This window comes from Hippocampus zosterae, chromosome 16, assembly GCF_025434085.1.
Source record: "Hippocampus zosterae strain Florida chromosome 16, ASM2543408v3, whole genome shotgun sequence".
Classification (NCBI taxonomy): domain Eukaryota; kingdom Metazoa; phylum Chordata; class Actinopteri; order Syngnathiformes; family Syngnathidae; genus Hippocampus; species Hippocampus zosterae.
In genome coordinates, this window is record NC_067466.1 from 15845779 (window position 1) to 15870116 (window position 24338).

Consider the following 24338-nt stretch of genomic DNA (forward strand, 5'->3'; position numbering starts at 1 on the left):
TTTGCAGTGACTTAAATGCAGTTGTGGACAGCAGGGGTCAGCACTGTATTTAAAAAGAGTGGCCAACTTAAGACACTGATTGCAGCTCATACGCGGAAATCGATTTCTTCTGGCGAATCTTTCATCTGTCTTGGGGAACAAAAATGAACACATCCATGGCTATCCGGCGTCACGTGCAAAGTGGCAAAGCGTAAAGCGCTACAGTTTTCCCTGTGATGCTAAGATACGGAAAGTATGTCACCAGGATGTTTGGAAAACAAATGAAAACTCCTGTATTTATGATGAATGGTTATTCTCCCGCATTTTCTCTGATGTAATTAAGAAACAATGTATGCAAATCAATAGACAAGGCACATGGGTTAGTATAGCTGCCTATAATGTTACGTGACATACAATAATACACGACTGTATTTTAATATTGGTCACTACACTCATATTTTTTTCAGTGTTTGCTGTAAAAACTAGAACAAGCAAGAATACTATATTTCTAAGTTGTCGAATACAATAGGAAGCAGTAGCAGAAATCAAAGTTTGGCTTATCCTTATCGGTTCACTTGAGATTAAAAGATGTCATTCAAGAAAACCTTGTTAATATTTCAACGTCATCCTCTCACACTGAAAGAAGTGCGTGTTAAAGTGTAAGTGTGTGTGAGTGCACTGCAACTAAAAGCCATGTCCCTGCATCTTCCCTGAGAGTAAAAATAGCCCCCCAGAAGCTACATGCAGCATGTGTGCAGGAATGTGAGCAGCACACAGGAAATATCTGTACTGTTGTGACCCAAAGTGGTCAACATGATGACTTTGGGAAATGAGGAGGCACAAGAAAAGGGGAGTGTTTATATTTATACGATGCGTGTGTGTCCACAATGGGCGTCTGTGTGACGCTATCAGCCTCTGGGAGTCCCCAATTGGACCAAACAAAGCAGAGTGTTCATTTCCTGAACAAACGCCTCACAGTGCGCCACCATTGGGTGGAGCGCCTTCAAATTCATAGCGCTCCGTTCCTTCGGACTGTTGCCCTCTAGCATGGATCCTCTGTTTTATGATAACACTAATGCTATTCATTATAATTATAACTATGACTGCTCTCAGTCAGCACACACGGTAATCCACAAAGGTCGAGACAACTGGACTCTTATGGTTTGTTAAACGTGTTGGGTTTATTCTTGTTTTGTGTAAAAAAAAGGACTTATTAGGCCGTATGTGTCAGTCAGAAGCACGAAGAAAGTAATTTATGAAAAATATAAAGGAAGGAAACGGAAATCATCGACAGGCCACATTGTTTATTTTTCTCCCAGTGATGTGTAAGTGTCAGCAGAGGGCGCTGTGGTCAGGCGTACAGTCGATTGCGTTGTCACGGTGGTTCTCAATGCGATTAATTAAAAGTCATGGTTAGCATGTTTTCTTCGTTCTTGAACGGTGCACGTCTGTTATCCATACAAAGGCTAACCACCACGGCGCGCCGCTCAAACTGCGTCCTTTTAAAGGTTTGTTGCGCATTTTTCTCGACTCGTTTATGCTGAGCTCGTCAATGTGCGAACCTCAGCTCGCTCTTAAATTGACCGCGCGCCACACCGGGAAGCCTCATAAAATGATATTAATTGTGTTCGGCTCAAGGTTAGCGACTGGCTGGCCGGGGGAGCTATTTTAGCTGGGCGTTTCACATACTCGTTTAGTTCAATGTGAACTTCGTGGTTGTGATGAATGAGAACTTGATTTGTATTATGACACAAAATGGCTCCCAAGTCTGCCATTTTGGTAGAAAGCTGCCATTTTAGTATCAACAACTAAATTGGCACCTTTCCCATTTTAGTTTAAAGAAGCCCCGTTTTTGTCATTTTTTTGGGGGATGGACAGCGCCAAATGCCTCACACTTGTGTTGTTATACTTGCTTTGTGTGTTTGTTTTAACCACAGGCAGCAGCCAGGACTACCAGCACCTCGACAGGTAAAAAATCTGTGTGTGTGTGATTTTGTTAGACTGTTTGCATTCCTCCTTTAGGATAAAAGTGTCTTTCTGGGAATGTATCTCAAACGATTCTGAGCCAGTCAGTCTGTCAGGCATCACCAACCACCCAGAAGTCATGATATACTGTTTCGACTAGACATACACACTCACACACACACAATTTAAGAACTCTGAATTCCGGCTGGCCTTCTGGGCCTCATTACCCACTCTGCGCCTCTCCACCCCGCACTATCACAAACCGTAACATGAGCTACACTTGCACACTAAACACACACACACGTTCTTACACAAATTAGGGATTATAAAAACCACTTCATCATCATCCATCAGGGTACAAGTCTACCAACCTGAAAACCCACAAGTAAAAACAAACAAACAAACAAAAAAATCACAACAAATGCAAAGCTGGAAAACCTAGCCACTTGAGCTAGCATGACTTCTCACAACGAGGGACATATGCATGAACACAGCATTACTGGATATTATAGATTGTTTTAATGTGTCACTGTCAGTTGTCATCTTCCACTCAAGGTATGTGCGTCTATATTTGCAGATCTTGTCGGCGTTTCTGAGACCGCGTGGGCTGCCGCCAAACTGCCATCTTGGGCCTGTGAGTGAGTGTAAAAATACCACCTATGAGAGGCGTAAATAAACATTCTGGAGTGGGAAAACAAAAGCCAAGAATGGCGGCTGACTAACATGCCCGCAGAAACACACTCTCTCGCTCAACTTTTTTAGCTTAAAGCATTGTAACGTGTTAACCTTGAAGGTTTATAGCTTGTTTCCTTTTTAGACAACGTTTTGGCATTTCATCTTATTTCCTTTCCACTCTGTAGAATTGCAGCCGATTAGCATTTTAGCCAAAGACTCCACATTTTTAATCACAAGAGAGAGCCTTTAGAGGGGGGGTGAAATTTATGGATTGGTTCCATTTCGGGCTCATCATTTCGTACCCAAAGATTGGCTTCATCTCACCATCCAGAAAATGGATGCAGGGCTCCATGATGTCCAAACGGGCCAAAATCATCCGCCACCACCTCCTCGTCGTTTTTATTAAGGTTACTGGAGAGTTTGAGGGGTTCTGCTGACCCACTTTTCCTCCAAGCCATTTTTTTAAAATTCCGGAATTCCCCGCCGCTTGTCAGGGATGCTTCTGCTTACTTGGACCAAGATGCGCATACGATGAGCACAGTAAGAGTAAAAGTGTGTCTGCGTGATGCAGACACAACGAAAACGAGAACAGCTTCCAACCTCCTCGGAAAGTCGACCGCTTTTTTTTTTTTTTTGGTCTTCATACATTTTAAATTTTATATGTTGACTACGATAAGCCTGTATTAGAATCCGATATAGTGAGATGCCTAAAAAAATACACATACTTTACAGTCAGTCCATTATTAATAGATACTGTATGTACATTGAAGTGAAAGTGAAGAGCAAAATGAATAGCGGTGTTGTATGAAGGGAAAAAAAAGTTTCAAGTAGATGCTGTCATATTTAAGCGCGCGTGCAATTTTTTGGAATGTAGGTCAAGGTGAGTCCCATCTGCTCCTTCAATTTAACGTGAATGTTTTCCACTCGGTGCGCACGGCACATCCAGCCTGTGCGCGTGAACGTGCGCGTGTGTGGGGTGACGAATGCTTTGCGTGAGCCATGCCCAAAATAGATGCCGGCCAGCAGAGACGAAGAACAAGGAAGGTGAAGAAGAGCCCTGAGATCGGGTGCAGACATTTTTCCAATGCAGGGGTGTGGTCTGGATCAGCATTTGGTCATATGCGTCGATGAATAATAATAATAATGAGGATGACGGTTATGAACTCGCTAACCTGGACGCACGTGCAGCATGCTGACTCGCCTCAAAACAAAAGTATTGGATTACGTTTCTCAACCAATCAGGAATCGATCGAGAAGTTAACTTACCATCCCAAGCGCAGTGTTTCCGTGAATGAAAGCGAGTGGTCAAAAGTATTGGGACACACCCCACCGTGTGTAGTTTCGAGTGCAAGAGCAAATGTGGCATATGTTCATTTGGATACTCGATCCTGGGCATTAACTTTGCAGTGCATCCTGGGTGAGGAACTTGGGCAATGCCAGCTTGGTACCAAGGGTGACGGCAACAGTGCACTGCCGAGCTGAGAAGCGGTCCCGGCATTCCGAGGATGCATTCCTGGGAATAACCCAGCAGTTTTGCATGACAGCCACCAAATTATACCAGAAGTCTGCCATTTTGGTTTGAATTAGGAACAGCACAAGATGAACGCTTAAGCTTGAAAATTCAGCCCCTGAAGCCAGTTTCACAGAGCATCATCAAGTTTGGCAGACATGTCCATTCTAGGTAGACCCACAAAAAAAAAGCCCCGATATGGCATGTCCAAAATTACACAATCCCTCAATCATTTTGGTTTGAATTTGACATTTTAGTTTTAAAAGCTACTATAAAAATCAGAGCTTGGGCAAATGAATTGAAAATTCAGCCCCCAAAGCCAATCCCACCAAGCAATATTAAATTTGGTAGTATGCATGTCTATCATGAATGGAGCCACATGAACATCTCCCAAAGTCATAACCGAAGACATAGCAAGTCCACCATTTTTTTAAAGCAGTTGTTGGAGAATAATTTAGAAAAGGCAAATTTCCAGAGTCCTGAAAGAATGAGCTTCCTTGTACCATGCATTGAATTTAACCCCCCCCCCCGCCCCCCATGCTCAAGTTTGATGCCTCTCCATAAGACAGGAAACTCCAATAAATCATTTTATGCAAGCTTCGAGTTCGACCTAAAATATGCGATGACGTGAATCATGGCGCCCTCTGCGGGCAGACTAGTGATACAACACGTACGCTTTTGAATTTGACATTTTAATCCCACCGCTCCTTTTGTTTTTATTGTGTATTTTTGGCTAATGACTTTCTTTTGCTTAGTGACAAAAAAAAATCCTGATTTTTTTTACGTGTTTTTAGCGCCACCTGTTGCTTTAGCATGGAGTTGATGACTTCCTGGCGATGAATGCGTGTGTTTGTGTGTGTACACGTGGGATTGAAAGTCGTCCTTGCTTGGGAATGTGGGTGGCACAATTTGTGTGTGCGCGCGCGAGAGGGCAAGAGAAGGATTTAAAAGTGTGTTTTTGGATGAGTGAGAGTGTTTTAAATGTTATCTGTGGGCGGGGTGGGGGGGGGGGTGTTAGAGCGAGAGTGCCTGCGAGGGAGGGAGCCAGTGTATGTGCATACGTCGGAGCGGCCGACGAGAGTCTCAATTCACATCTTTCTCTCCTTGTCACACGTCCTGCCTCACTCGCGCACGCGCACAACTTTACGTTGGCGTCTCAAGACGCGCGCACGCCGTCGGACGGGACACCCAAGCAACCGAAGAAGTGGACATTTCAGTGGCGGGAAAACACGAAGACGAAGTCATCGTCCGGACGGTCGGACTGCGGAGGAGGTGACGACCGACGCAGCGACAGAGGACACTCACTGCGGCACGGAGGGTTTTAGGGGAGGGGTCATTCTCTTTTTTTTTTTTTTTTTTTTAAAAGGACCGGCTCGTCTTGGGCCCGAGATGCTTGAGCCATGACGAGCCCGCGGAGGACGACCACGCTCCATCTCCGGCGGTCGATCAGCGAGCAGCTGAGGGAGTCCACGGCCAAAGCGTGGGATCTGCTATGGAGGAATGTGCGGGAGAGGCGGCTGGCAGGTCAGCCGTGCATGCTTGACTCAATTTTGGGCGCTTTTCACTTGATTGACAGCATGCCATCTTGACTGGTGACGTCACGCAACGTGTCCTCAAATGCAGTCAAGTTGTTAGTGTGTGTGTGTGTATTTCGGGAAGGTGAATGTCACATTTAGAATGTGTTTGGGGTCATCCCGGGTTTCAGATGCCAGCATGCGTGGTCCCTGGAGTGCGCATGCGTGCGACGTTGTCAAGTATTCCTCTCGCGCGCCAATGCACCAAGTTTAGGCTGTCGGGAGGCGGGGTACATTGTCGAAGGGTGGCAGGTTTCGGTCAACCTGTCAGTCATTGATTGTTGATTAATTGTCCACACAAGCAGTGTAGCCTTTGTTCAATATTACCATCATTCTAATAATTAGTTATGGCATCATTGTCAAATGTTCTAATTTGAAGGTTAACCTAATGAAGTGGCTGCAGTATTGAGGCGCTCCTGTTGTATTGTTAGTCGAGAGGAAGCCATTGCGTTCGGTTAAACGCGGGAGTCAGAGTGATGTCATATGTTATGAATTTGCGCGTACGTGTATGTCTCTTGCTTTTGTGTGTCAATAGTTGATTTTTGTATGAATATTTGGACTTAATTAATTCATAATGTTGTGGCTGATGTGTTTAGTAGCACTATTATAAATGTTTGTTGTGTGTATCGTGTTCTCTTCAATCATGCGTTGCCAGATTTGGAGACTACGTGCTAATGCTAATGCTAGCCACTGCTTAGGACCGCTATTGGTTCCAGCTGTAACTTATGGCAAACAAGTTTGTGTAGAGTAACATCCCATGTTATGTTATGCGCGTGTATGTGTGTGGGTGTGTGTTGCATCAATGTCAGAATTAATCGCCCATGTTTCCTGCACGTTGAGTCGTTGTGTTACAGTACCACAATTATGCCTCTAGAGGGCAATCTCCTCAAATTACATGTTTAGGTGTGAGTTTGTGTGCAACTATGTGGAGCGTCATACTCGAGGATGTGGAATATTGGTCACTTGGAAACAATGGCAACATTCCTCACTAGGACACACATGCACACAAACTTAGACTGCACATAGGAACACACACACACACACACGCACACACACACACAAACTGGCCATTGTGTTTGCGTCCTCTCCCGATCATGTGATCAAAAGGAATGGCATTTGTGGGAATCTCGCGATTGCAGGTGTGAGACACCAGCATTGCTCGAAGCAACGTGGTTGGTCGTCAGGAAGTAGAGGGCGGGTGCCTCTGTTCCAAGTGAGGGCATGTCAGAGGAATTCTTGAGGAGTGTTTGGACAGGAATCATCCAGAGAAGTCTGTTCTGTTTGTGAGTCCGCCATGGAGGAAGACGAAGTGGAAACAGAGTGTGGGACCCTTTTAGAGACGCCCAATAGCGGCGAGAGTGACAGCGACAGTGCCAATGAAGGGACATGCCTGGAGGCCATGACGCCTGACGGCCAGGATCACTACCTGAGGCTGGGCCAGACGCCCCGACGCCGCTCGGCCCTGCGCCTCTCGCGCATCATTGCCCGAAAGCAACTGCTTCGGAGGTTGCAGCAAGGTAGATCCCTCACGGGAAACCCCAAACCTTTTTGAGGATAAGGCATGCATACTCGACGATCGGTATATCACCGAGGGACTTTGTCGATCTTGGAAGTCTGCCTAGATGGGTGGCTGTTGGAATTGAAATAAGTAAAAAACAAAGGCTGCCTAAATAAGCTGCTGGAGAAATGAGAACACCTAAACTAAACAGTAATAGAACAAAGGCTGCCAAAGTGGGCCGCTAGAAGAATTCAAACAGGAATAGAGCAAAGCCTGCCTAAATGGCCTGCTGTAGAGTTCGAAACAGTAAATAATCAGCATAAAAATAAAGGTCACCGAGAAAGGATGATGTAAAAAAAAATCAAAATCAAAACATGAACTAAATGGGACTACAACGAACGGGATTAGAGCAAAGGATGTCTAAATAGGCTGCTGTGGAAATCAAAAGGAGAAGTGAATAGGACTGCAACAAAAGCTGCTTACACGGGCTGCAGCATAAATTAGAACAGGAATGGAACACTGGTGCCTAAAAGGGCTGCTGTACGAATTAAAAGGGAATTTATATGAAACTAAACGTCTGCTCTGTGAAAAATGAATAGAAGAAAGGCTGCAATCTGAAATACAAATAGAACAAACGAGAGCACATGCTGCCCAAACGGGCTGCTGCTCATTGATTGTTTGCAATTGATTAAGCACATGTGACTCTTTTGGTGGCTGCAGCCATTGTTTTCATCTGTTCTCACTTCCTCTACTTCCTGTCACATGATGCCCGTTTTCCTCCAGATGTAAACACAATAGAGCAACGGAGCAAAAGTCTAAGCATCCCGACGTGCCAGGTCTTGTCATACCCGCCCGCTTGTGAAGTGTCAATTAAAAAAAAAAAAAAGACGACAGCTATAAAAATGTGGCCTGCGTCGATAAGTTCTATCCTGCTGCTCAGCTGTCAATCAGTCGCTGCCTTCTTCATTTCTGAGTTGGAACTTTTTATTTGGGGGGTAGGGGGGGGGCACCTGTCATTAGTGTAGAATGCCCACACTAATTTACACTTTTCACTGTACAGCATATTATGCACCCTCTCCTAAAGCACAGCGGATAAATATATGATGTGTTATTTGGTCCCCGTTTTATTAATACAAGTTAGGATGACGTCGTCGGGGAAATGAAGTGTGTGTGGAGCCCCCCCTGCTGGAGGAAATGCCTCACTACCCCTTCCAAATGTTCTTACCTTGTCTCCTTGGGTTGACGTTGCCTTCACTGACAGTCTGAAATCATAATTTTCCCTCCACACAGGAGACTCTTGCTAGCTAGCTATCCAGCTCGCTATCTATTCAGCTATCTGTCTTTAGGTCTATCTCAGTGTTGTATTCAGTTCCACGTTGTCTTCCTGTTTCTGTTTTTATCCCGACTCTGTGCCGCCATCAGGAACGCCTGAGAATAACGGTTGGATAGGAAATAATGAAACAAAATCGATGTCCCCAAAGTGGGAATGATTATTTATTCCTTTCATCTGTTCAGATCTGGAAACCATTTCAGGAGCCATCGTTTCCCATTCGAAAGATTGAAATTGTGTTAGCAATACATCTTCTTCGGCTTTTTTTTTTTTACTTTCCTTTTTTTTTTTCACACACACTTGCATACACATACACCCGCAACCGATCAGGTCCAAACGGCCTTGTGTTACAGCGCCCCCTGTTGCTTTGATTAAACTTGTTTTTGATGGCACAGGAAGAGAAAATACAAATTCCCAGACTTTTTAGCTTTTGTGGTATTGAGCAGGCGCCTGACAAAAAAAAAAGCGGGAAATGAAAAGCTTGCCAGGACATTGTGGGAGGAATTACCTGACAGACTCACACACACGCAGGCACACACACTCACTCACTCACATAGCCCAGCAGGGTAGGTGTCGGCTGGGATTAGCCACCCCATGTGTGCGTCCGCTGGCATATCTTTGTGCTAATTCATCTCTTGATTAAATTTTGCAATGCTGAGGAATAAGCCAAGCTTTGTTCCCACACACACACACACACACACACACACACACACACACACACACGTGTTGTGCATCTCTGTGCACCCATGTCGCTTTTCTTAGATGTTTGACGTCATGTTGCCTTGGGAGTTGCCTTGTGTACCTACGCTCGCCTACCTCCCTTCTTTGATGTTTAAACTTTTGTTGGACGCCACCTGTCTCCTCTGATGCTGAGAGTTTTTTTTTTTTACAAATGGAGTTACGCACCTGTGTCTCTACCTCTGGTGTACAAAGTTAGAAAAAGAGTTGTGCCCGTGTGACTTCCGTTGGTGATTAGTGTCATGCTACGAAGGGAATTGTGTACTTTTGTCTCTTTCTTTTAAAAGACATGTTCCCAACGGAGTTGTGCATCCATATGCGGCTGTGTCTCCTCATTTGATATTTAAAGTTACATTGCCGAGGGAGCTGCGCCTTGTACAATCACGACAAGAGAAGAAGTCCAGCTGACCTCCAAGGCAAAGTCAAGCCAAGTGTAGCGAGTCATTTCCTGTGCTGAGGCCACACGGGCTTGGCGGCTGTGTCGTGAGGAGAGCAGCTAGTGGGAGCGTAGCGTCGAGCTAAGGGGGCGAGGAGGAGGAAGGGGGGGACGAAGGGAAGTGTCTTGAGGCTGCTTTGAGATTTCAGAGGAGGTGTGAGGGAAAACTTGTGACACAGGCGGGATGAAGACGTGGCCCAAGCCATGAAGACATCAAGTAAGCAAGCTCGTCTATTTCAGGCGTGTTGACCAATGACGATGATGAGGATGAGGAGAGTTAATGACGAGGGCTCCCGGCTTTGGAAAAGTTGTGGGAAGGCGGCCTCAGGAAATCGGCGTCATTAGCCGCTTTGATGGAGATAAAGTGTTGACCTTTCTTGGTCCAAGTCAGCTTTTGGTTGTTTTTTAAAATTATATTGTGGGAACTGTTTCTGTTGCCGGGCAGAGTTTATTCATTGGATCCAGAAGGTATATTTTATTCATTCATATTGTCTGTTATATCTTTGCAAGCAATTTTACAGGCGTATATTTTGTTTTATTTCATAATACATTTAACAAGGGTTAATTATGAGAGCATTTGATTTTGTCTTCCATAGTAGGTGTCTCAATATATTTTTTTAAATTGTACTTTTAATTTGCAAGGGTGTCTATCCCATTAAACTTGATTTGCAGGCATATTTATGAATTTATTACTCTTATTTACCAAGTACCTAAATACACAAGCAATTTTGACATAATTCACATAATTTGTATGCATGTCTTGAATTAACTGTTATTACAATTTTAATATTTTCATCGAACAAAATACTCAAGCAATTTGATGTCACATTTAATTACATTTTTTTTGTTTAATTTAATTTGTAGACTTACATGTACATATACTGTAAATAGTAACACTAAAGTGTTGAGGCGTCAATGAAAGTCTGGACTTCCGACCTTCCCACTCGTGGAATCATTCCTGAAAATTCCCAGTGCGTCGCTGCGGAACCTTCCTCCCACGTCCATCCGTTTGGAATGCTGGGATGGAACTAGCAGACTGTGTGTGTGTGTGTGTGTGTGTTGTTCATCGGCGTATCATTTTGTGTGTTTCGTCATTTTTGGGGTTGATTTGTATCTGCGTCGTTATTTGCGTGTGTACGTCTGCGTAACGCTGCTCGCTTTCCCGCCTTGCAGAGCTGGAGGCCAAGGAGGCGTGCGATTGGCTGAGAGCTGCCGGCTTCCCTCAGTACGTGCAGCTGTACGAAGGTAACGGTCATGACTTTTGTTTTGTTTTTCCACTCTCCCTCCCACTTGTCCGTCTGGTCCGCGATTTCCACTTCCTGTCCGGAGAGGGGGGGGGGTGGGATGGTGGGCGGGTGTTGATGGGTGGGGGGGTCGTGGGAAAGGTCTTGTAATCACAACTGGGACTCTCCCAGTGTTCTTCTTCCTTTTGGTTTCCTGTCACTTTCATTTGTGCCCTCATTCATTTGTAACTCTTGGGGCGGGCATTTTGTGATGTTTTGGCTGTGTTGAATGAGTGCAGGATGAGATTCCTTAATTGAGGAGTTAAAAGTAGAAATGTATTCAAATGTACTTTTAAATTGTCCTTACTCTCACTGTCAAGAAATGGAAGGCTATTGCTCAACATTGTTTTGAGTAAACAGAAAAAAGAAATACTTCCAATTCGCTAAATGAGGGTCCTAGCATGCAAGCTGTTTATTTGTCACGCCAAGGTGGGGCTCTGTTTTCGTGCCCAAAGTGCAGTCTAACTACAAAACTCCACAAATGGACGGAGTATTCCTTCTTTTGGATCTTTGTACACGGTCGCAGCTGGAAAGGGAGGTTTGCGCCGTTGTGGGAGTGAGTGCAGCCGGCAATGGAAGCGGCTCCCTTCATTCTCTTTAAATCCAGCATAGGAGAGGTGCGCAATGTACACGGCGGAAGGACTCGCTGGTGTCTATGCAGGAGATTGGCGCGCGCCAAGAACATTTAAAAAGAATTGCAAGATCTTGACTCGCAAATGACGTTGGGCACTGTGAAGTTCAAGTGGGCACTTGCAGACTATCCTCCACTCCTGATCGTGCGTCCATGTGTGACAGGAAGACTCTCCACATAAAAGATAAATAGACAGTCTCTGTCTCTCTCTCTCTCTCAGACTCTCAGTTTCCCATTAATATTTCCGCGGTGAAAAGGGATCATGACTTCTTGGATAGAGACCTGGTAGAGCCCTTGACCAGGTAAGCTTCTTGCCTGCTCTTGAACTTGTCCTTTGGAAAATCGTCAAACTATTTAATGATAAACTGTTCTTGAATGACTGAGTGTGTGTTTTTTTTTTTTTACAGGCGCCTCAATACACTGAACAAGTCTGCCTCAATGAAACTGGACCTCACCCAACTAAGGAAGAAAGTAAGATTTTTAATTGATATATTTAGTCATTATTTTATCACATTGAAATAGGCCACGCCTCTCCCAAACACGTTTTGTTTGTCTTCTTCCCATTCTGTCCACCAAAACCTTTTCTCATATTGTAACATTTTAGTAACAGTTTAGTGCCATTTTCTAGAACTTACTAGCAAACCTCTCACTTCAACGATTCATAGTTTCGAAAGTTTCCCATATCTGAAATCTTTTCAATCCTCAGGGGGAAGACTCGGATGAAGATGACCCGATGGCCATCAGCAAACGTTGGACATTTGAGTGGAGCAGCCGCCGGTGGTCCCGCCTGGAAGACTTCCCGTCGGACGGTGGTCCTCAGGGCGGAGGCCATGGCCCATGCAGCGCGGCAAGCAGCGAGAGCGCTCTGAGTGAGCTGAGCGAGCAGGAGTTGGCCGAGATCTCTTCGCTGCAAAGCGAGGACTCGGCGGATGCCATGTCGGTGGCATCCCTATCGGCCTTCTTCCAGCCGCCGCCCCCTGACCTCTCGCACTACAACTCCCTGCCCATCAAGGGGGTCCGCCAAGGACAGGCAGGGCGCAGCAAAGCCAAGGAGTTCCTGCGGCGGATGGAGGTGATGCGCACCTGGGGGCCGTCCACCATGCGCAAGAGCTCCAAACGCAGAGCGCCCATGGTCATTAGCGGACCCGTGCTGCAAGGGGAGGAACCCCTAGCCCTACAGGTCCTGCAGTGTACCCCTATCGACCAGTTGGAGCAAAACCTGGCCAGGAACAATGGCGAAACATCGCCCGGCGAGGTCGGCAACTGCGGCAACGACTTTGACGACGACTGCGCCGACCTTTCCAGGATGAACGTGAGTCCCATTCGTGATCCCACCCCCGCGCGAGCACGGACAGCCAGCAAACGAAGCAGCAAATATCTGGAGGACATGGAGCTCCCCTTGCGGGGCAAGAGGCCCGATGCACAGAGGAACCAGTTCCACTCGCATGAAAACCTCCTCATTCATGTCCCCAAAGACCACAAGCCAGGTACTTTCCCCAAAGCGCTGTCCATCGAGAGCCTGACGCCTGGGAGAAGCTCCGCCGACCTCACCGTCTCCCGACCATCCAAAAGCAGGAACCCGGACGACATCTGGTCTTGCCGTCCACTGTCTAAGCCCTCGTGCCCGAAAGCTCCGAGGGGCAGCCGGGTGAGCGTGTACGACAATGTCCCCGGTTCCCACCTATACGCCAGCACGGGAGACATCCAGGACCTGGAGAAAGAGGACAACCTGTTCCCGCACTTGGATGACATTATCCAGCATGTCAGTGGCCTGCAGCAGATCGTGGATCAGTGGAGCCGCGGCGTACTCGCGGACAGTGAGGATGGTCAAGATGGCGATGTCTCCCAGAATGATACAGACTCCATCGGGACGAGTCGGGACAGAAGGGATTCCGGCGTTGGGGCCTCCTTGACAAGACCGCGGTAAGAAATACATTGAAACTCGGGGTGTATCGTCGTAGGATCAAGATCATTTTTCCATCCATTATCTGAGCCTGTTACCCTATGCAGGGTGCGCTGGCCCAGTTTCAGGACATCTCACCATCTCAACCAGCCGTCTTCGTGGCTTCACATCAGCTGCCAGTCGGCCGCGCAGCTCAGCCTGCTGCACAAGTTCTCCTTGCTCCGCCTCACTGCCATCATGGAGAAGTACTCCATGTCCAACAAGCATGGTTGGACCTGGTGGGTACAAGAGCATCTGCTAGGGGTCTGCTTGCGACTTGCTTGCCTTTTGCGGCCCATTTTCGGCTCAATTGTTTGAGGTCCACCCAACCTGATTTTTGCATTTTTAATTCAGCTCTAAAAGCCAGTTTTGCATAATATTTAGTCGACATGGCTCCAAAAAGCTTAAAAGCCACGCCTGGAAAAGCACGGGAAGGCAGCCATTTTGGTTTGAAGAGGCCATTTGACGGTACTTTTGTCAAGGGTCCCTCTGAGATGACTTCTTTGAAATGTTGATTGCTACCAAATATGAACAACATACATTTTCCTTGTGTGTAAAAAAACAAAACCCTCCCGTTTTCTTGCAGGTCTGTACCAAAATTCATGAAGCGTCTAAAGTCTCCCGACTCCAAGGAGAAGAGCGTGTTTGGGGTCCCGCTCATCGTGCACGTACGACGTTGCGGCTTCCCGCTGCCCCTTTGCCTTCAGCAGGCTCTTGCCCACCTCACGCGCCATTGTCTGGACCAGGTACTTGCGGCAAGCAGATCTTCACGATGAAAATAAAACACAAGATTTTGCCACAGAAGACAACATTTGACCAACAATGGAGTTATTTCCCTCTAGGTGGGCCTGTTCCGCAAATCTGGTGCAAAGTCTCGCATCCAATCACTGCGTCATCGGTGCGACGCCTCTCCCGATAGTGTGGACTACGAGGAGCAGTCGGCTTATGACGTGGCCGACATGGTCAAGCAGTTCTTCCGGGACCTTCCGGAGCCCCTACTGAGCAACAAGCTGGGAGAAACCTTCTTGCACATTTACCAGTGTAGGTAGCCGGGCTACCTGCTCAGATACCTTTGTGGTTTTTCCGATGGTTCATGCTGAGAGTCCAAGGATCATTCAGTGGGAATAGTTTAGGGAGTAATGCAATCTGCCAGAATGTTATTGTATCAATACTGCAAAACGACGTTTTACCATAAAGTCTCGATATTTTGCCTCCCCCAGACGTACCCAAGGAGCAGCGTTTGCAGGCAGTACGGGCAGCCATCTTGTTGATGGCGGACGAAAACCGCCAAGCGTTGCAGACGCTGCTCTATTTCCTGCGCGGTGTTGCGGCACAGGTTGACGAAAACCAGATGACGGCTGCCAACCTCGCCGTCTGCCTGGCGCCGTCCCTCTTCCACCTCAGCCTGACCAAGAGCGACACGCTCTCGCCAAGGTACGTCGTCGCTGTGCAGTCCGATACGCAGGATTCATAATATACCGTAGCAACGAAAAGTATTGGGTGTTGAACGTGTATTGTTGATCATGAACTGATTGATGTTCACTGTTGTCCTTCCGATGATGGTGAAGGTCCATCCAGAGAAAGTATGGCAGTGGCCGACCAGATCAGAAGGACTTGAACGAGAACTTGGCTGCGACTCAAGGCTTGGCTCACATGATCACAGAGTGTCTGCACCTTTTTCAGGTTTACTTTAAATAGAAATATATGATTTTGTATTTATATATATACATATATATTTATTTTGCATTTCTGTTTTATTTATAACTACTTTAACCCTCAAAACAGGACACATCGTAGTACAGTAATCGCAACAAAGAAACTATTTGTGTTAATCACATGCCGAAACCCGGGGTCGAACCAGGGACCTTTAGATCTTCAGTCTAACGCTCTCCCAACTGAGCTATTTCGGCTTCTTTTGGAGTTATTAACTAAGGCCTTTTCACCAGTATCTATGGGATCTCGTGGCTAAAAGCGAGTCACAGGACACATCGTAGTACATATATCGCAACAAAGAACCTGTTTGTGTTCCTCGCATGCCGAAACCCGGGGTCGAACCAGGGACCTTTAGATCTTCAGTCTAACGCTCTCCCAACTGAGCTATTTCGGCTTCTTGTGGAGTTATTAACTAAGGCCTTTTCACCAGTATCTATGGGATCTCGTGGCTAAAAGTGAGTCACAGGACACATCATAGTACAGTAATCGCAACAAAGAAGCTATTTGTGGTCGTCACATGCCGAAACCCGGCGTCGATCCAGGGACCTTTAGATCTTCAGTCTAACGCTCTCCCAACTGAGCTATTTCGGCTTCTTTCGGAGTTATTAACTAAGGCCTTTTCACCAGTATCTATGGGATCTCGTGGCTAAAAGTGAGTTAGAGGACACATCGTAGTACAGTAATGACAACAAAGAACCTGTTTGTGTTGCTCACATGCCGAAACCCGGGGTCGAACCAGGGACCTTTAGATCTTCAGTCTAACGCTCTCCCAACTGAGCTATTTCGGCTTCTTTTGGAGTTATTAACTAAGGCCTTTTCACCAGTATCTATGGGAACTTCGTGGCGAAAAGTGAGTCACAGGACACATCATAGTACAGTAATCGCAACAAAGAAACTATTTGTGGTCGTCACATGCCGAAACCCGGGGTCGAACCAGGGACCTTTAGATCTTCAGTCTAACGCTCTCCCAACTGAGCTATTTTGGCTTCTTTTGGAGTTATTAACTAAGGCCTTTTCACCAGTATCTATGGGAACTTCGTGGCGAAAAGTGAGTCACAGAACACATCGTAGTACAGTAATCGCAACAAAGAACCTGTTTGTGTTCCTCGCATGCCGAAACCCGGGGTCGAACCAGGGACCTTTAGATCTTCAGTCTAACGCTCTCCCAACTGAGCTATTTCAGCTTCTTTTGGAGTTATTAACTAAGGCCTTTTCACCAGTATCTATGGGAACTTCGTGGCGAAAAGTGAGTCACAGGACACATCATAGTACAGTAATCGCAACAAAGAACCTGTTTGTGTTCTTCGCATGCCGAAACCCGGGGTCGAACCAGGGACCTTTAGATCTTCAGTCTAACGCTCTCCCAACTGAGCTATTTCGGCTTCTTTTGGAGTTATTAACTAAGGCCTTTTCACCAGTATCTATGGGAACTTCGTGGCGAAAAGTGAGTCACAGAACACATCGTAGTACAGTAATCGCAACAAAGAACCTGTTTGTGTTCCTCGCATGCCGAAACCCGGGGTCGAACCAGGGACCTTTAGATCTTCAGTCTAACGCTCTCCCAACTGAGCTATTTCAGCTTCTTTTGGAGTTATTAACTAAGGCCTTTTCACCAGTATCTATGGGAACTTCGTGGCGAAAAGTGAGTCACAGAACACATCGTAGTACAGTAATCGCAACAAAGAACCTGTTTGTGTTCTTCGCATGCCGAAACCCGGGGTCGAACCAGGGACCTTTAGATCTTCAGTCTAACGCTCTCCCAACTGAGCTATTTCGGCTTCTTTTGGAGTTATTAATTAAGGCCTTTTCACCAGTATCTATCGGAACATCGTGGCGAAAAGTGAGTCACAGAACACATCGTAGTACAGTAATCGCAACAAAGAACCTGTTTGTGTTCCTCGCATGCCGAAACCCGGGGTTGAACCAGGGACCTTTAGATCTTCAGTCTAACGCTCTCCCAACTGAGCTATTTCGGCTTATTTTGGAGTTATTAACTAAGGCCTTTTCACCAGTAAATCTATGGGATCTCGTGGCGAAAAGTGAGTTACAGGACACATCGTAGTACATATATCGCAACAAAGAACCTGTTTGTGTTCCTCGCATGCCGAAACCCGGGGTTGAACCAGGGACCTTTAGATCTTCAGTCTAACGCTCTCCCAACTGAGCTATTTCGGCTTCTTGTGGAGTTATTAACTAAGGCCTTTTCACCAGTATCTATGGGATCTCGTGGCTAAAAGTGAGTCACAGGACACATCATAGTACAGTAATCGCAACAAAGAAACTATTTGTGGTCGTCACATGCCGAAACCCGGGGTCGAACCAGGGACCTTTAGATCTTCAGTCTAACGCTCTCCCAACTGAGCTATTTCGGCTTCTTGTGGAGTTATTAACTAAGGCCTTTTCACCAGTATCTATGGGAACTTCGTGGCGAAAAGTGAGTCACAGAACACATCGTAGTACAGTAATCGCAACAAAGAACCTGTTTGTGTTCCTCGCATGCCGAAACCCGGGGTCGAAACAGGGACCTTTAGATCTTCAGTCTAACGCTCTCCCAACTGAGCTATTTCGGCTTCTTTTGGAGTTATTAATTAAGGCCTTTTCACCAGTATCTATCGGAACATCGTGGCGAAAAGGGAGTCACAGAACACATCGTAGTACAGTAATCGCAACAAAGAACCTGTTTGTGTTCCTCGCATGCCGAAACCCGGGGTTGAACCAGGGACCTTTAGATCTTCAGTCTAACGCTCTCCCAACTGAGCTATTTCGGCTTCTTTTGGACTTATTAATAGCTAAGACCTTTTCACCAGTAAATCTAAGGGATCTCGTGGCGAAAAGTGAGTTACAGGACACATCGTAGTACATATATCGCAACAAAGAACCTGCTTGTGTTCCTCACATGCCGAAACCCGGGGTCGAACCAGGGACCTTTAGATCTTCAGTCTAACGCTCTCCCAACTGAGCTATTTCGGCTTCTTGTGGAGTTATTAACTAAGGCCTTTTCACCAGTATCTATGGGATCTCGTGGCTAAAAGTGAGTCACAGGACACATCATAGTACAGTAATCGCAACAAAGAAACTATTTGTGGTCGTCACATGCCGAAACCCGGCGTCGATCCAGGGACCTTTAGATCTTCAGGCTAACGCTCTCCCAACTGAGCTATTTCGGCTTCTTGTGGAGTTATTAACTAAGGCCTTTTCACCAGTATCTATGGGATCTCGTGGCGAAAAGTGAGTCACAGAACACATCGTAGTACAGTAATCGCAACAAAGAACCTGTTTGTGTTCCTCGCATGCCGAAACCCGGGGTCGAACCAGGGACCTTTAGATCTTCAGTCTAACGCTCTCCCAACTGAGCTATTTCGGCTTCTTTTGGAGTTATTAATTAAGGCCTTTTCACCAGTATCTATCGGAACATCGTGGCGAAAAGTGAGTCACAGAACACATCGTAGTACAGTAATCGCAACAAAGAACCTGTTTGTGTTCCTCGCATGCCGAAACCCGGGGTTGAACCAGGCACCTTTAGATCTTCAGTCTAACGCTCTCCCAACTGAGCTATTTCGGCCTCTTTTGGAGTTATTAACTAAGACCTTTTCACCAGTAAATCTATGGGATCTCGTGGCGAAAAGTGAGTTACAGGACACATCGTAGTACATATATCGCAACAAAGAACCTGTTTGTGTTCCTCACATGCCGAAACCCGGGGTCGAACCAGGGACCTTTAGATCTTCAGTCTAACGCTCTCCCAACTGAGCTATTTCGGCTTCTTGTGGAGTTATTAACTAAGGCCTTTTCACCAGTATCTATGGGATCTCGTGGCTAAAAGTGAGTCACAGGACACATCATAGTACAGTAATCGCAACAAAGAAACTATTTGTGGTCGTCACATGCCGAAACCCGGCGTCGATCCAGGGACCTTTAGATCTTCAGGCTAACGCTCTCCCAACTGAGCTATTTCGGCTTCTTTTGGAGTTATTAACTAAGGCCTTTTCACCAGTATCTATGGGAACTTCGTGGCGAAAAGTGAGTCACAGAACACATCGTAGTACAGTAATCGCAACAAAGAACCTGTTTGTGTTCCTCGCATGCCGAAACCCGGGGTCGAACCAGGGACCTTTAGATCTTCAGTCTAACGCTCTCCCAACTGAGCTATTTCAGCTTCTTTTGGAGTTATTAACTAAGGCCTTTTCACCAGTATCTATGGGAACTTCGTGGCGAAAAGTGAGTCACAGAACACATCGTAGTACAGTAATCGCAACAAAGAACCTGTTTGTGTTCCTCGCATGCCGAAACCCGGGGTCGAACCAGGGACCTTTAGATCTTCAGTCTAACGCTCTCCCAACTGAGCTATTTCGGCTTCTTTTGGAGTTATTAATTAAGGCCTTTTCACCAGTATCTATGGGATCTCGTGGCGAAAAGTGAGTCACAGAACACATCGTAGTACAGTAATCGCAACAAAGAACCTGTTTGTGTTCCTCGCATGCCGAAACCCGGGGTCGAACCAGGCACCTTTAGATCTTCAGTCTAACGCTCTCCCAACTGAGCTATTTCGGCCTCTTTTGGAGTTATTAACTAAGGCCTTTTCACCAGTAAATCTATGGGATCTCGTGGCGAAAAGTGAGTTACAGGACACATCGTAGTACATATATCGCAACAAAGAACCTGTTTGTGTTCCTCACATGCCGAAACCCGGGGTCGAACCAGGGACCTTTAGATCTTCAGTCTAACGCTCTCCCAACTGAGCTATTTCGGCTTCTTGTGGAGTTATTAACTAAGGCCTTTTCACCAGTATCTATGGGATCTCGTGGCTAAAAGTGAGTCACAAGACACATCATAGTACAGTAATCGCAACAAAGAAACTATTTGTGGTCGTCACATGCCGAAACCCGGGGTCGAACCAGGGACCTTTAGATCTTCAGTCTAACGCTCTCCCAACTGAGCTATTTCGGCTTCTTTTGGAGTTATTAACTAAGGCCTTTTCACCAGTATCTATGGGAACTTCGTGGCGAAAAGTGAGTCACAGAACACATCATAGTACAGTAATGACAACAAAGAAACTATTTGTGTTCCTCACATGCCGAAACCCGGGGTCGAACCAGGGACCTTTAGATCTTCAGTCTAACGCTCTCCCAACTGAGCTATTTCGGCTTCTTTTGGAGTTATTAATTAAGGCCTTTTCACCAGTATCTATCGGAACATCGTGGCGAAAAGTGAGTCACAGAACACATCGTAGTACAGTAATCGCAACAAAGAACCTGTTTGTGTTCCTCGCATGCCGAAACCCGGGGTCGAACCAGGGACCTTTAGATCTTCAGTCTAACGCTCTCCCAACTGAGCTATTTCGGCTTCTTTTGGAGTTATTAACTAAGGCCTTTTCACCAGTATCTATGGGATCTCGTGGCGAAAAGTGAGTCACAGAACACATCGTAGTACAGTAATCGCAACAAAGAACCTGTTTGTGTTCCTCGCATGCCGAAACCCGGGGTCGAACCAGGGACCTTTAGATCTTCAGTCTAACGCTCTCCCAACTGAGCTATTTCAGCTTCTTTTGGAGTTATTAACTAAGGCCTTTTCACCAGTATCTATGGGAACATCGTGGCGAAAAGTGAGTCACAGAACACATCGTAGTACAGTAATCACAACAAAGAACCTGTTTGTGTTCCTCGCATGCCGAAACCCGGGGTCGAACCAGGGACCTTTAGATCTTCAGTCTAACGCTCTCCCAACTGAGCTATTTCGGCTTCTTTTGGAGTTATTAACTAAGGCCTTTTCACCAGTATCTATGGGAACATCGTGGCGAAAAGTGAGTCACAGAACACATCGTAGTACAGTAATCGCAACAAAGAACCTGTTTGTGTTCCTCGCATGCCGAAACCCGGGGTTGAACCAGGGACCTTTAGATCTTCAGTCTAACGCTCTCCCAACTGAGCTATTTCGGCTTCTTTTGGAGTCATTAACTAAGGCCTTTTCACCAGTAAATCTATGGGATCTCGTGGCTAAGAGTGAGTTACAGGACACATCGTAGTACAGTAATGACAACAAAGAAACTATTTGTGTTCCTCACATGCCGAAACCCGGGGTCGAACCAGGGACCTTTAGATCTTCAGTCTAACGCTCTCCCAACTGAGCTATTTCGGCTTCTTTTGGAGTTATTAACTAAGGCCTTTTCACCAGTATCTATGGGAACATCGTGGCGAAAAGTGAGTCACAGAACACATCGTAGTACAGTAATGACAACAAAGAACCTGTTTGTGTTCCTCGCATGCCGAAACCCGGGGTCGAAACAGGGACCTTTAGATCTTCAGTCTAACGCTCTCCCAACTGAGCTATTTCGGCCGCTTAATGGGGTTCATTAGAGCGGTTTCACCAGTCAATCAATGAGATCTTGGCCAAAATCACAGCAGCGAGTCACAGGACGCATCGTAGTCCAATCATCACAACAACAAAATAATCTCAGTGCTTCACATGCCAAAACACGGGATTGAACTACGGACTTTAACAGCTTGAGTCTAACACTCTCGTCCCTGAGCTATTTCTCTCTGTTGTTGGCCGGGCTAAGGATGGCCCACAGTCGGTCAAAAGAGATAGTGACGAGTCCACATGATGGTCCTCTCACAGATCCCTGAGGAGATGGTCAGCCAGTCCCGTAACTCTTACATGGAAGCCGAGCTTACAGCGCCTCCTCTGGGTGAGCTGGGTAAGATACGCCAGTGTGACATGGAGGAAGACGGAGAAGAAGTGGACGAAGAAGACGAGGAGGTCGATGAAGGATCCTATCATGCTTATGTGGAGAAGCTGATCCACAACCTGCTGAAGGAGACCAAAGACAAAAGCAAAGCGTGGATATGTCGACCGACAGGAGAGCACGTGGAACTGGCCTCCAAAAAGGTTCTCACTTCATTCATACTCATGGTACACACACTGGACTTGAAAGAGTGCTGCGATGCAAACACCCTTTTCATTTGTTCATTAAATAATGTATTCCTTTCAAAATATATGGGAAGAGGACCTTGAACAAAATAATCGCACAGTGAATTATAAAGCTCTCGTGCGACTGCTGAAACACACCTGTGTGCTCTTAGCGGCTGTGTTCGTGCCTTCAGGTGGGTGACGGCAACCCTCTTCGGCGCTGGCGCGTCAGCACGGAAGTGGAGGCCACGCCCGCTGAGGTTCTTCACCGGCTACTGCGAGAGCGCCCCCTCTGGCAGATGGAGCTACAGCAGGAGAAGGTTGTGGAAACGCTGGACAAGCAAACAGACGTGTACCAGTACTGCTGTCACAACATGGCGCCGCAGCCGCGCACAGACTTTGTCATTCTCAGGTACACTCACCACAGGCGGGGACAAAAAACATTGACTTGTTGCCAGTCAGTCACATGACTCGTCTGGAGAAAATAATCAACTTAAATTGTCACGATGATGCTTCCCGTCAGGTCCTGGCGTTCTGACCCAATTAAAGGCTGGTGTGCACTGGTGTGCGTGTCGGTGGATCGCGGCGACGGACCGCGGACGGCGGTGCGGGGCGTGGTCCTGGAGTCCCACTACCTGCTGGAGTCCTTTGGCATGCCGACCAGAACCAGACTGACGCACGTCTCCAGAGTGGATCTCAGGTATGAGTCAACAACATCGTCCGGAAACTATTTGTTTTTCAATGTCATTGTCATTTTCTATTGTGGCCTGCAGGGGGCGCGCTCCAGAATGGTACAACAAGGCGTACGGGCACCTCTGCGCCAACGAGGCGCAGAGGATCCGGGCCTCGTTCCTCAGGGCGGTAGAACCATCCCAATAGAACCAGGCCAGTTGGACCTCCACGCTGAGCCTTGCGGTACAAGAACATATCCATGTACTGTAGCGCTGCGAAAAGCGCACTTGTATGCAGACTTTTTTTTATTTGTGGGCTTCTCACATTCACCTCTTTGGTGGTGATGTCATCACACATTATTGGAACATTTTGGACTTGTTTTGACCTGAAAAGGTAAAGAATAAGAAGAAGGTTCCAAATTTCTTTGCTGTCATGTCTGAGACATGTGATGGTTGCACTGCTTCTGGGAAGCATGATGAGTGTGTTTGTGTGATTTAGAATGTGTAATGTGAGTGTGTGTGTGTGTGTGTGTGTGTGTGCGTGCATGTTTGTGTGAGTGAGTGAGTGAGTGACTGAGTTTGCGACTGAGAAAGCGTGTGCGAGAGTACTTTTGTGTGTAGGAGCAAGAGAATATGTGTGCATGAAAGCGAATGTATGTATGTGAGGTAAGAGAGCAATAAAGTGGAAATTGAGAGTTTGTGTCTTGCGAGAGAGAATGCCTGAGTGTTTGTGAGCATGTGTGAGTGTCAGTGTTTATGTGAGAGCGAGAGTGTGTCTTTGAAAGAGTGTGCTTGTGAGAATTTGTGTGTCACAGTGACCGTCAGTGTGTGTTCGGAAAAGTGTTTATGAGAGTGTGTGTGAGAATATGTGTGTGTTTGTGTGCGCGTTCATATGTTGTAAATAAGAGCTTTTCAGGGTGCCGCTATCATATTGATATGCTAACGATAAGCAATAAGAAACAAATGCTTTAGTGTCTTTCATGCTGCTGAGGAGCCTTCATCGCCATGGCAATGCTATGGTACAATACAAGTTGCCACGATGTACAACACAGAATTGTTGTTTTGAAATAAAATGAAAAACATATTTTTTTCTCATCTTTTTATTTATTTCTTTTAACAGCTCAAAGGAGGACCATATTGACTGATTTAATAATGTTTCCTGGTCAAAGGACACCATTTGACGAGCCAGCATTATGATGTGTGAATCTCAATGTAGACACAGCATTTACATTGGTGACCAATCTGGATCAGATCGCAATTCAAATTGTCGACTTCCTGGTTTGAAGTCCCATTCAACGTCGCTCGGTCACAGTAATTCTGTGTGTGTCCACGTAGGGGCGCTGTTGCCTTGCTGATAGAAATCAGTTCGACTCCCGTGGAGAGAAGCCATCAATTTATGCATCTATCTATCTATCTATCTATCTATCTATCTATCTATCTATCTATCTATCTATCTATCTATCTATCTATCTATCTATCTATCTATC

General features: G+C 46.3%; 1 protein-coding gene, 2 long non-coding RNA genes and 32 other non-coding genes across 40 annotated transcripts; 2 read left to right on the forward strand and 33 right to left on the reverse strand.

Moving 5' to 3' along the window:
* The first annotated feature begins 846 nt into the window (after positions 1-846).
* Positions 847-3151, forward strand: LOC127587884 (uncharacterized). The gene is made up of 3 exons (XR_007958901.1): positions 847-1487; positions 1917-1947; positions 2522-3151. It is a non-coding gene; the product is annotated as an uncharacterized LOC127587884 (long non-coding RNA).
* A 2015-nt stretch (positions 3152-5166) lies between these two features.
* On the forward strand, positions 5167-23935 carry LOC127587882 (stAR-related lipid transfer protein 13-like). Of its 3 annotated transcripts, XM_052046353.1 has the most exons (15): positions 5167-5401; positions 5496-5653; positions 10879-10950; positions 11840-11921; positions 12027-12090; positions 12326-13542; positions 13630-13800; positions 14148-14307; positions 14404-14602; positions 14782-14995; positions 15130-15244; positions 21890-22159; positions 22375-22592; positions 22704-22880; positions 22954-23935. In XM_052046353.1, the coding sequence occupies exons 2-15, from the start codon at positions 5530-5532 to the stop codon at positions 23057-23059; spliced, it is 3189 nt and encodes a 1062-aa protein (XP_051902313.1). In that variant the 5' UTR covers positions 5167-5401; positions 5496-5529; the 3' UTR covers positions 23060-23935. The 3 variants fall into 3 exon arrangements, with proteins under 3 accessions (XP_051902313.1, XP_051902312.1, XP_051902314.1); XM_052046352.1 differs by lacking the exons at positions 5167-5401; positions 5496-5653 and adding an exon at positions 6785-7220; XM_052046354.1 differs by lacking the exons at positions 5167-5401; positions 5496-5653 and adding an exon at positions 9621-9922.
* On the reverse strand, positions 15252-21494 carry LOC127587883 (uncharacterized). Of its 4 annotated transcripts, none has more exons than XR_007958897.1 (4): positions 21365-21494; positions 21120-21165; positions 17405-17555; positions 15252-15426 (listed from the first exon to the last, which is right to left on the reverse strand). It is a non-coding gene; the product is annotated as an uncharacterized LOC127587883 (long non-coding RNA). The 4 variants fall into 4 exon arrangements; XR_007958900.1 differs by lacking the exons at positions 21120-21165; positions 21365-21494 and adding exons at positions 17952-17997; positions 20177-20306; XR_007958899.1 differs by lacking the exon at positions 15252-15426 and adding an exon at positions 15986-16017.
* trnaf-gaa (transfer RNA phenylalanine (anticodon GAA)) lies at positions 15399-15471 on the reverse strand. The gene has a single exon. It is a non-coding gene; the product is annotated as a tRNA-Phe (tRNA).
* trnaf-gaa (transfer RNA phenylalanine (anticodon GAA)) lies at positions 15596-15668 on the reverse strand. Its single transcript has one exon. It is a non-coding gene; the product is annotated as a tRNA-Phe (tRNA).
* Positions 15793-15865, reverse strand: trnaf-gaa (transfer RNA phenylalanine (anticodon GAA)). The gene has a single exon. It is a non-coding gene; the product is annotated as a tRNA-Phe (tRNA).
* Positions 15990-16062, reverse strand: trnaf-gaa (transfer RNA phenylalanine (anticodon GAA)). The gene has a single exon. It is a non-coding gene; the product is annotated as a tRNA-Phe (tRNA).
* trnaf-gaa (transfer RNA phenylalanine (anticodon GAA)) lies at positions 16188-16260 on the reverse strand. The gene has a single exon. It is a non-coding gene; the product is annotated as a tRNA-Phe (tRNA).
* On the reverse strand, positions 16386-16458 carry trnaf-gaa (transfer RNA phenylalanine (anticodon GAA)). The gene has a single exon. It is a non-coding gene; the product is annotated as a tRNA-Phe (tRNA).
* On the reverse strand, positions 16584-16656 carry trnaf-gaa (transfer RNA phenylalanine (anticodon GAA)). The gene has a single exon. It is a non-coding gene; the product is annotated as a tRNA-Phe (tRNA).
* Positions 16782-16854, reverse strand: trnaf-gaa (transfer RNA phenylalanine (anticodon GAA)). Its single transcript has one exon. It is a non-coding gene; the product is annotated as a tRNA-Phe (tRNA).
* On the reverse strand, positions 16980-17052 carry trnaf-gaa (transfer RNA phenylalanine (anticodon GAA)). The gene has a single exon. It is a non-coding gene; the product is annotated as a tRNA-Phe (tRNA).
* trnaf-gaa (transfer RNA phenylalanine (anticodon GAA)) lies at positions 17178-17250 on the reverse strand. Its single transcript has one exon. It is a non-coding gene; the product is annotated as a tRNA-Phe (tRNA).
* On the reverse strand, positions 17377-17449 carry trnaf-gaa (transfer RNA phenylalanine (anticodon GAA)). The gene has a single exon. It is a non-coding gene; the product is annotated as a tRNA-Phe (tRNA).
* On the reverse strand, positions 17574-17646 carry trnaf-gaa (transfer RNA phenylalanine (anticodon GAA)). Its single transcript has one exon. It is a non-coding gene; the product is annotated as a tRNA-Phe (tRNA).
* trnaf-gaa (transfer RNA phenylalanine (anticodon GAA)) lies at positions 17772-17844 on the reverse strand. Its single transcript has one exon. It is a non-coding gene; the product is annotated as a tRNA-Phe (tRNA).
* On the reverse strand, positions 17970-18042 carry trnaf-gaa (transfer RNA phenylalanine (anticodon GAA)). The gene has a single exon. It is a non-coding gene; the product is annotated as a tRNA-Phe (tRNA).
* Positions 18172-18244, reverse strand: trnaf-gaa (transfer RNA phenylalanine (anticodon GAA)). The gene has a single exon. It is a non-coding gene; the product is annotated as a tRNA-Phe (tRNA).
* Positions 18369-18441, reverse strand: trnaf-gaa (transfer RNA phenylalanine (anticodon GAA)). The gene has a single exon. It is a non-coding gene; the product is annotated as a tRNA-Phe (tRNA).
* On the reverse strand, positions 18566-18638 carry trnaf-gaa (transfer RNA phenylalanine (anticodon GAA)). Its single transcript has one exon. It is a non-coding gene; the product is annotated as a tRNA-Phe (tRNA).
* Positions 18764-18836, reverse strand: trnaf-gaa (transfer RNA phenylalanine (anticodon GAA)). The gene has a single exon. It is a non-coding gene; the product is annotated as a tRNA-Phe (tRNA).
* Positions 18963-19035, reverse strand: trnaf-gaa (transfer RNA phenylalanine (anticodon GAA)). The gene has a single exon. It is a non-coding gene; the product is annotated as a tRNA-Phe (tRNA).
* trnaf-gaa (transfer RNA phenylalanine (anticodon GAA)) lies at positions 19160-19232 on the reverse strand. Its single transcript has one exon. It is a non-coding gene; the product is annotated as a tRNA-Phe (tRNA).
* trnaf-gaa (transfer RNA phenylalanine (anticodon GAA)) lies at positions 19358-19430 on the reverse strand. Its single transcript has one exon. It is a non-coding gene; the product is annotated as a tRNA-Phe (tRNA).
* On the reverse strand, positions 19556-19628 carry trnaf-gaa (transfer RNA phenylalanine (anticodon GAA)). The gene has a single exon. It is a non-coding gene; the product is annotated as a tRNA-Phe (tRNA).
* trnaf-gaa (transfer RNA phenylalanine (anticodon GAA)) lies at positions 19753-19825 on the reverse strand. Its single transcript has one exon. It is a non-coding gene; the product is annotated as a tRNA-Phe (tRNA).
* On the reverse strand, positions 19952-20024 carry trnaf-gaa (transfer RNA phenylalanine (anticodon GAA)). The gene has a single exon. It is a non-coding gene; the product is annotated as a tRNA-Phe (tRNA).
* Positions 20149-20221, reverse strand: trnaf-gaa (transfer RNA phenylalanine (anticodon GAA)). The gene has a single exon. It is a non-coding gene; the product is annotated as a tRNA-Phe (tRNA).
* On the reverse strand, positions 20347-20419 carry trnaf-gaa (transfer RNA phenylalanine (anticodon GAA)). Its single transcript has one exon. It is a non-coding gene; the product is annotated as a tRNA-Phe (tRNA).
* trnaf-gaa (transfer RNA phenylalanine (anticodon GAA)) lies at positions 20545-20617 on the reverse strand. Its single transcript has one exon. It is a non-coding gene; the product is annotated as a tRNA-Phe (tRNA).
* On the reverse strand, positions 20742-20814 carry trnaf-gaa (transfer RNA phenylalanine (anticodon GAA)). The gene has a single exon. It is a non-coding gene; the product is annotated as a tRNA-Phe (tRNA).
* On the reverse strand, positions 20940-21012 carry trnaf-gaa (transfer RNA phenylalanine (anticodon GAA)). Its single transcript has one exon. It is a non-coding gene; the product is annotated as a tRNA-Phe (tRNA).
* Positions 21138-21210, reverse strand: trnaf-gaa (transfer RNA phenylalanine (anticodon GAA)). The gene has a single exon. It is a non-coding gene; the product is annotated as a tRNA-Phe (tRNA).
* On the reverse strand, positions 21337-21409 carry trnaf-gaa (transfer RNA phenylalanine (anticodon GAA)). Its single transcript has one exon. It is a non-coding gene; the product is annotated as a tRNA-Phe (tRNA).
* trnaf-gaa (transfer RNA phenylalanine (anticodon GAA)) lies at positions 21535-21607 on the reverse strand. The gene has a single exon. It is a non-coding gene; the product is annotated as a tRNA-Phe (tRNA).
* Positions 23936-24338: the final 403 nt, after the last annotated feature.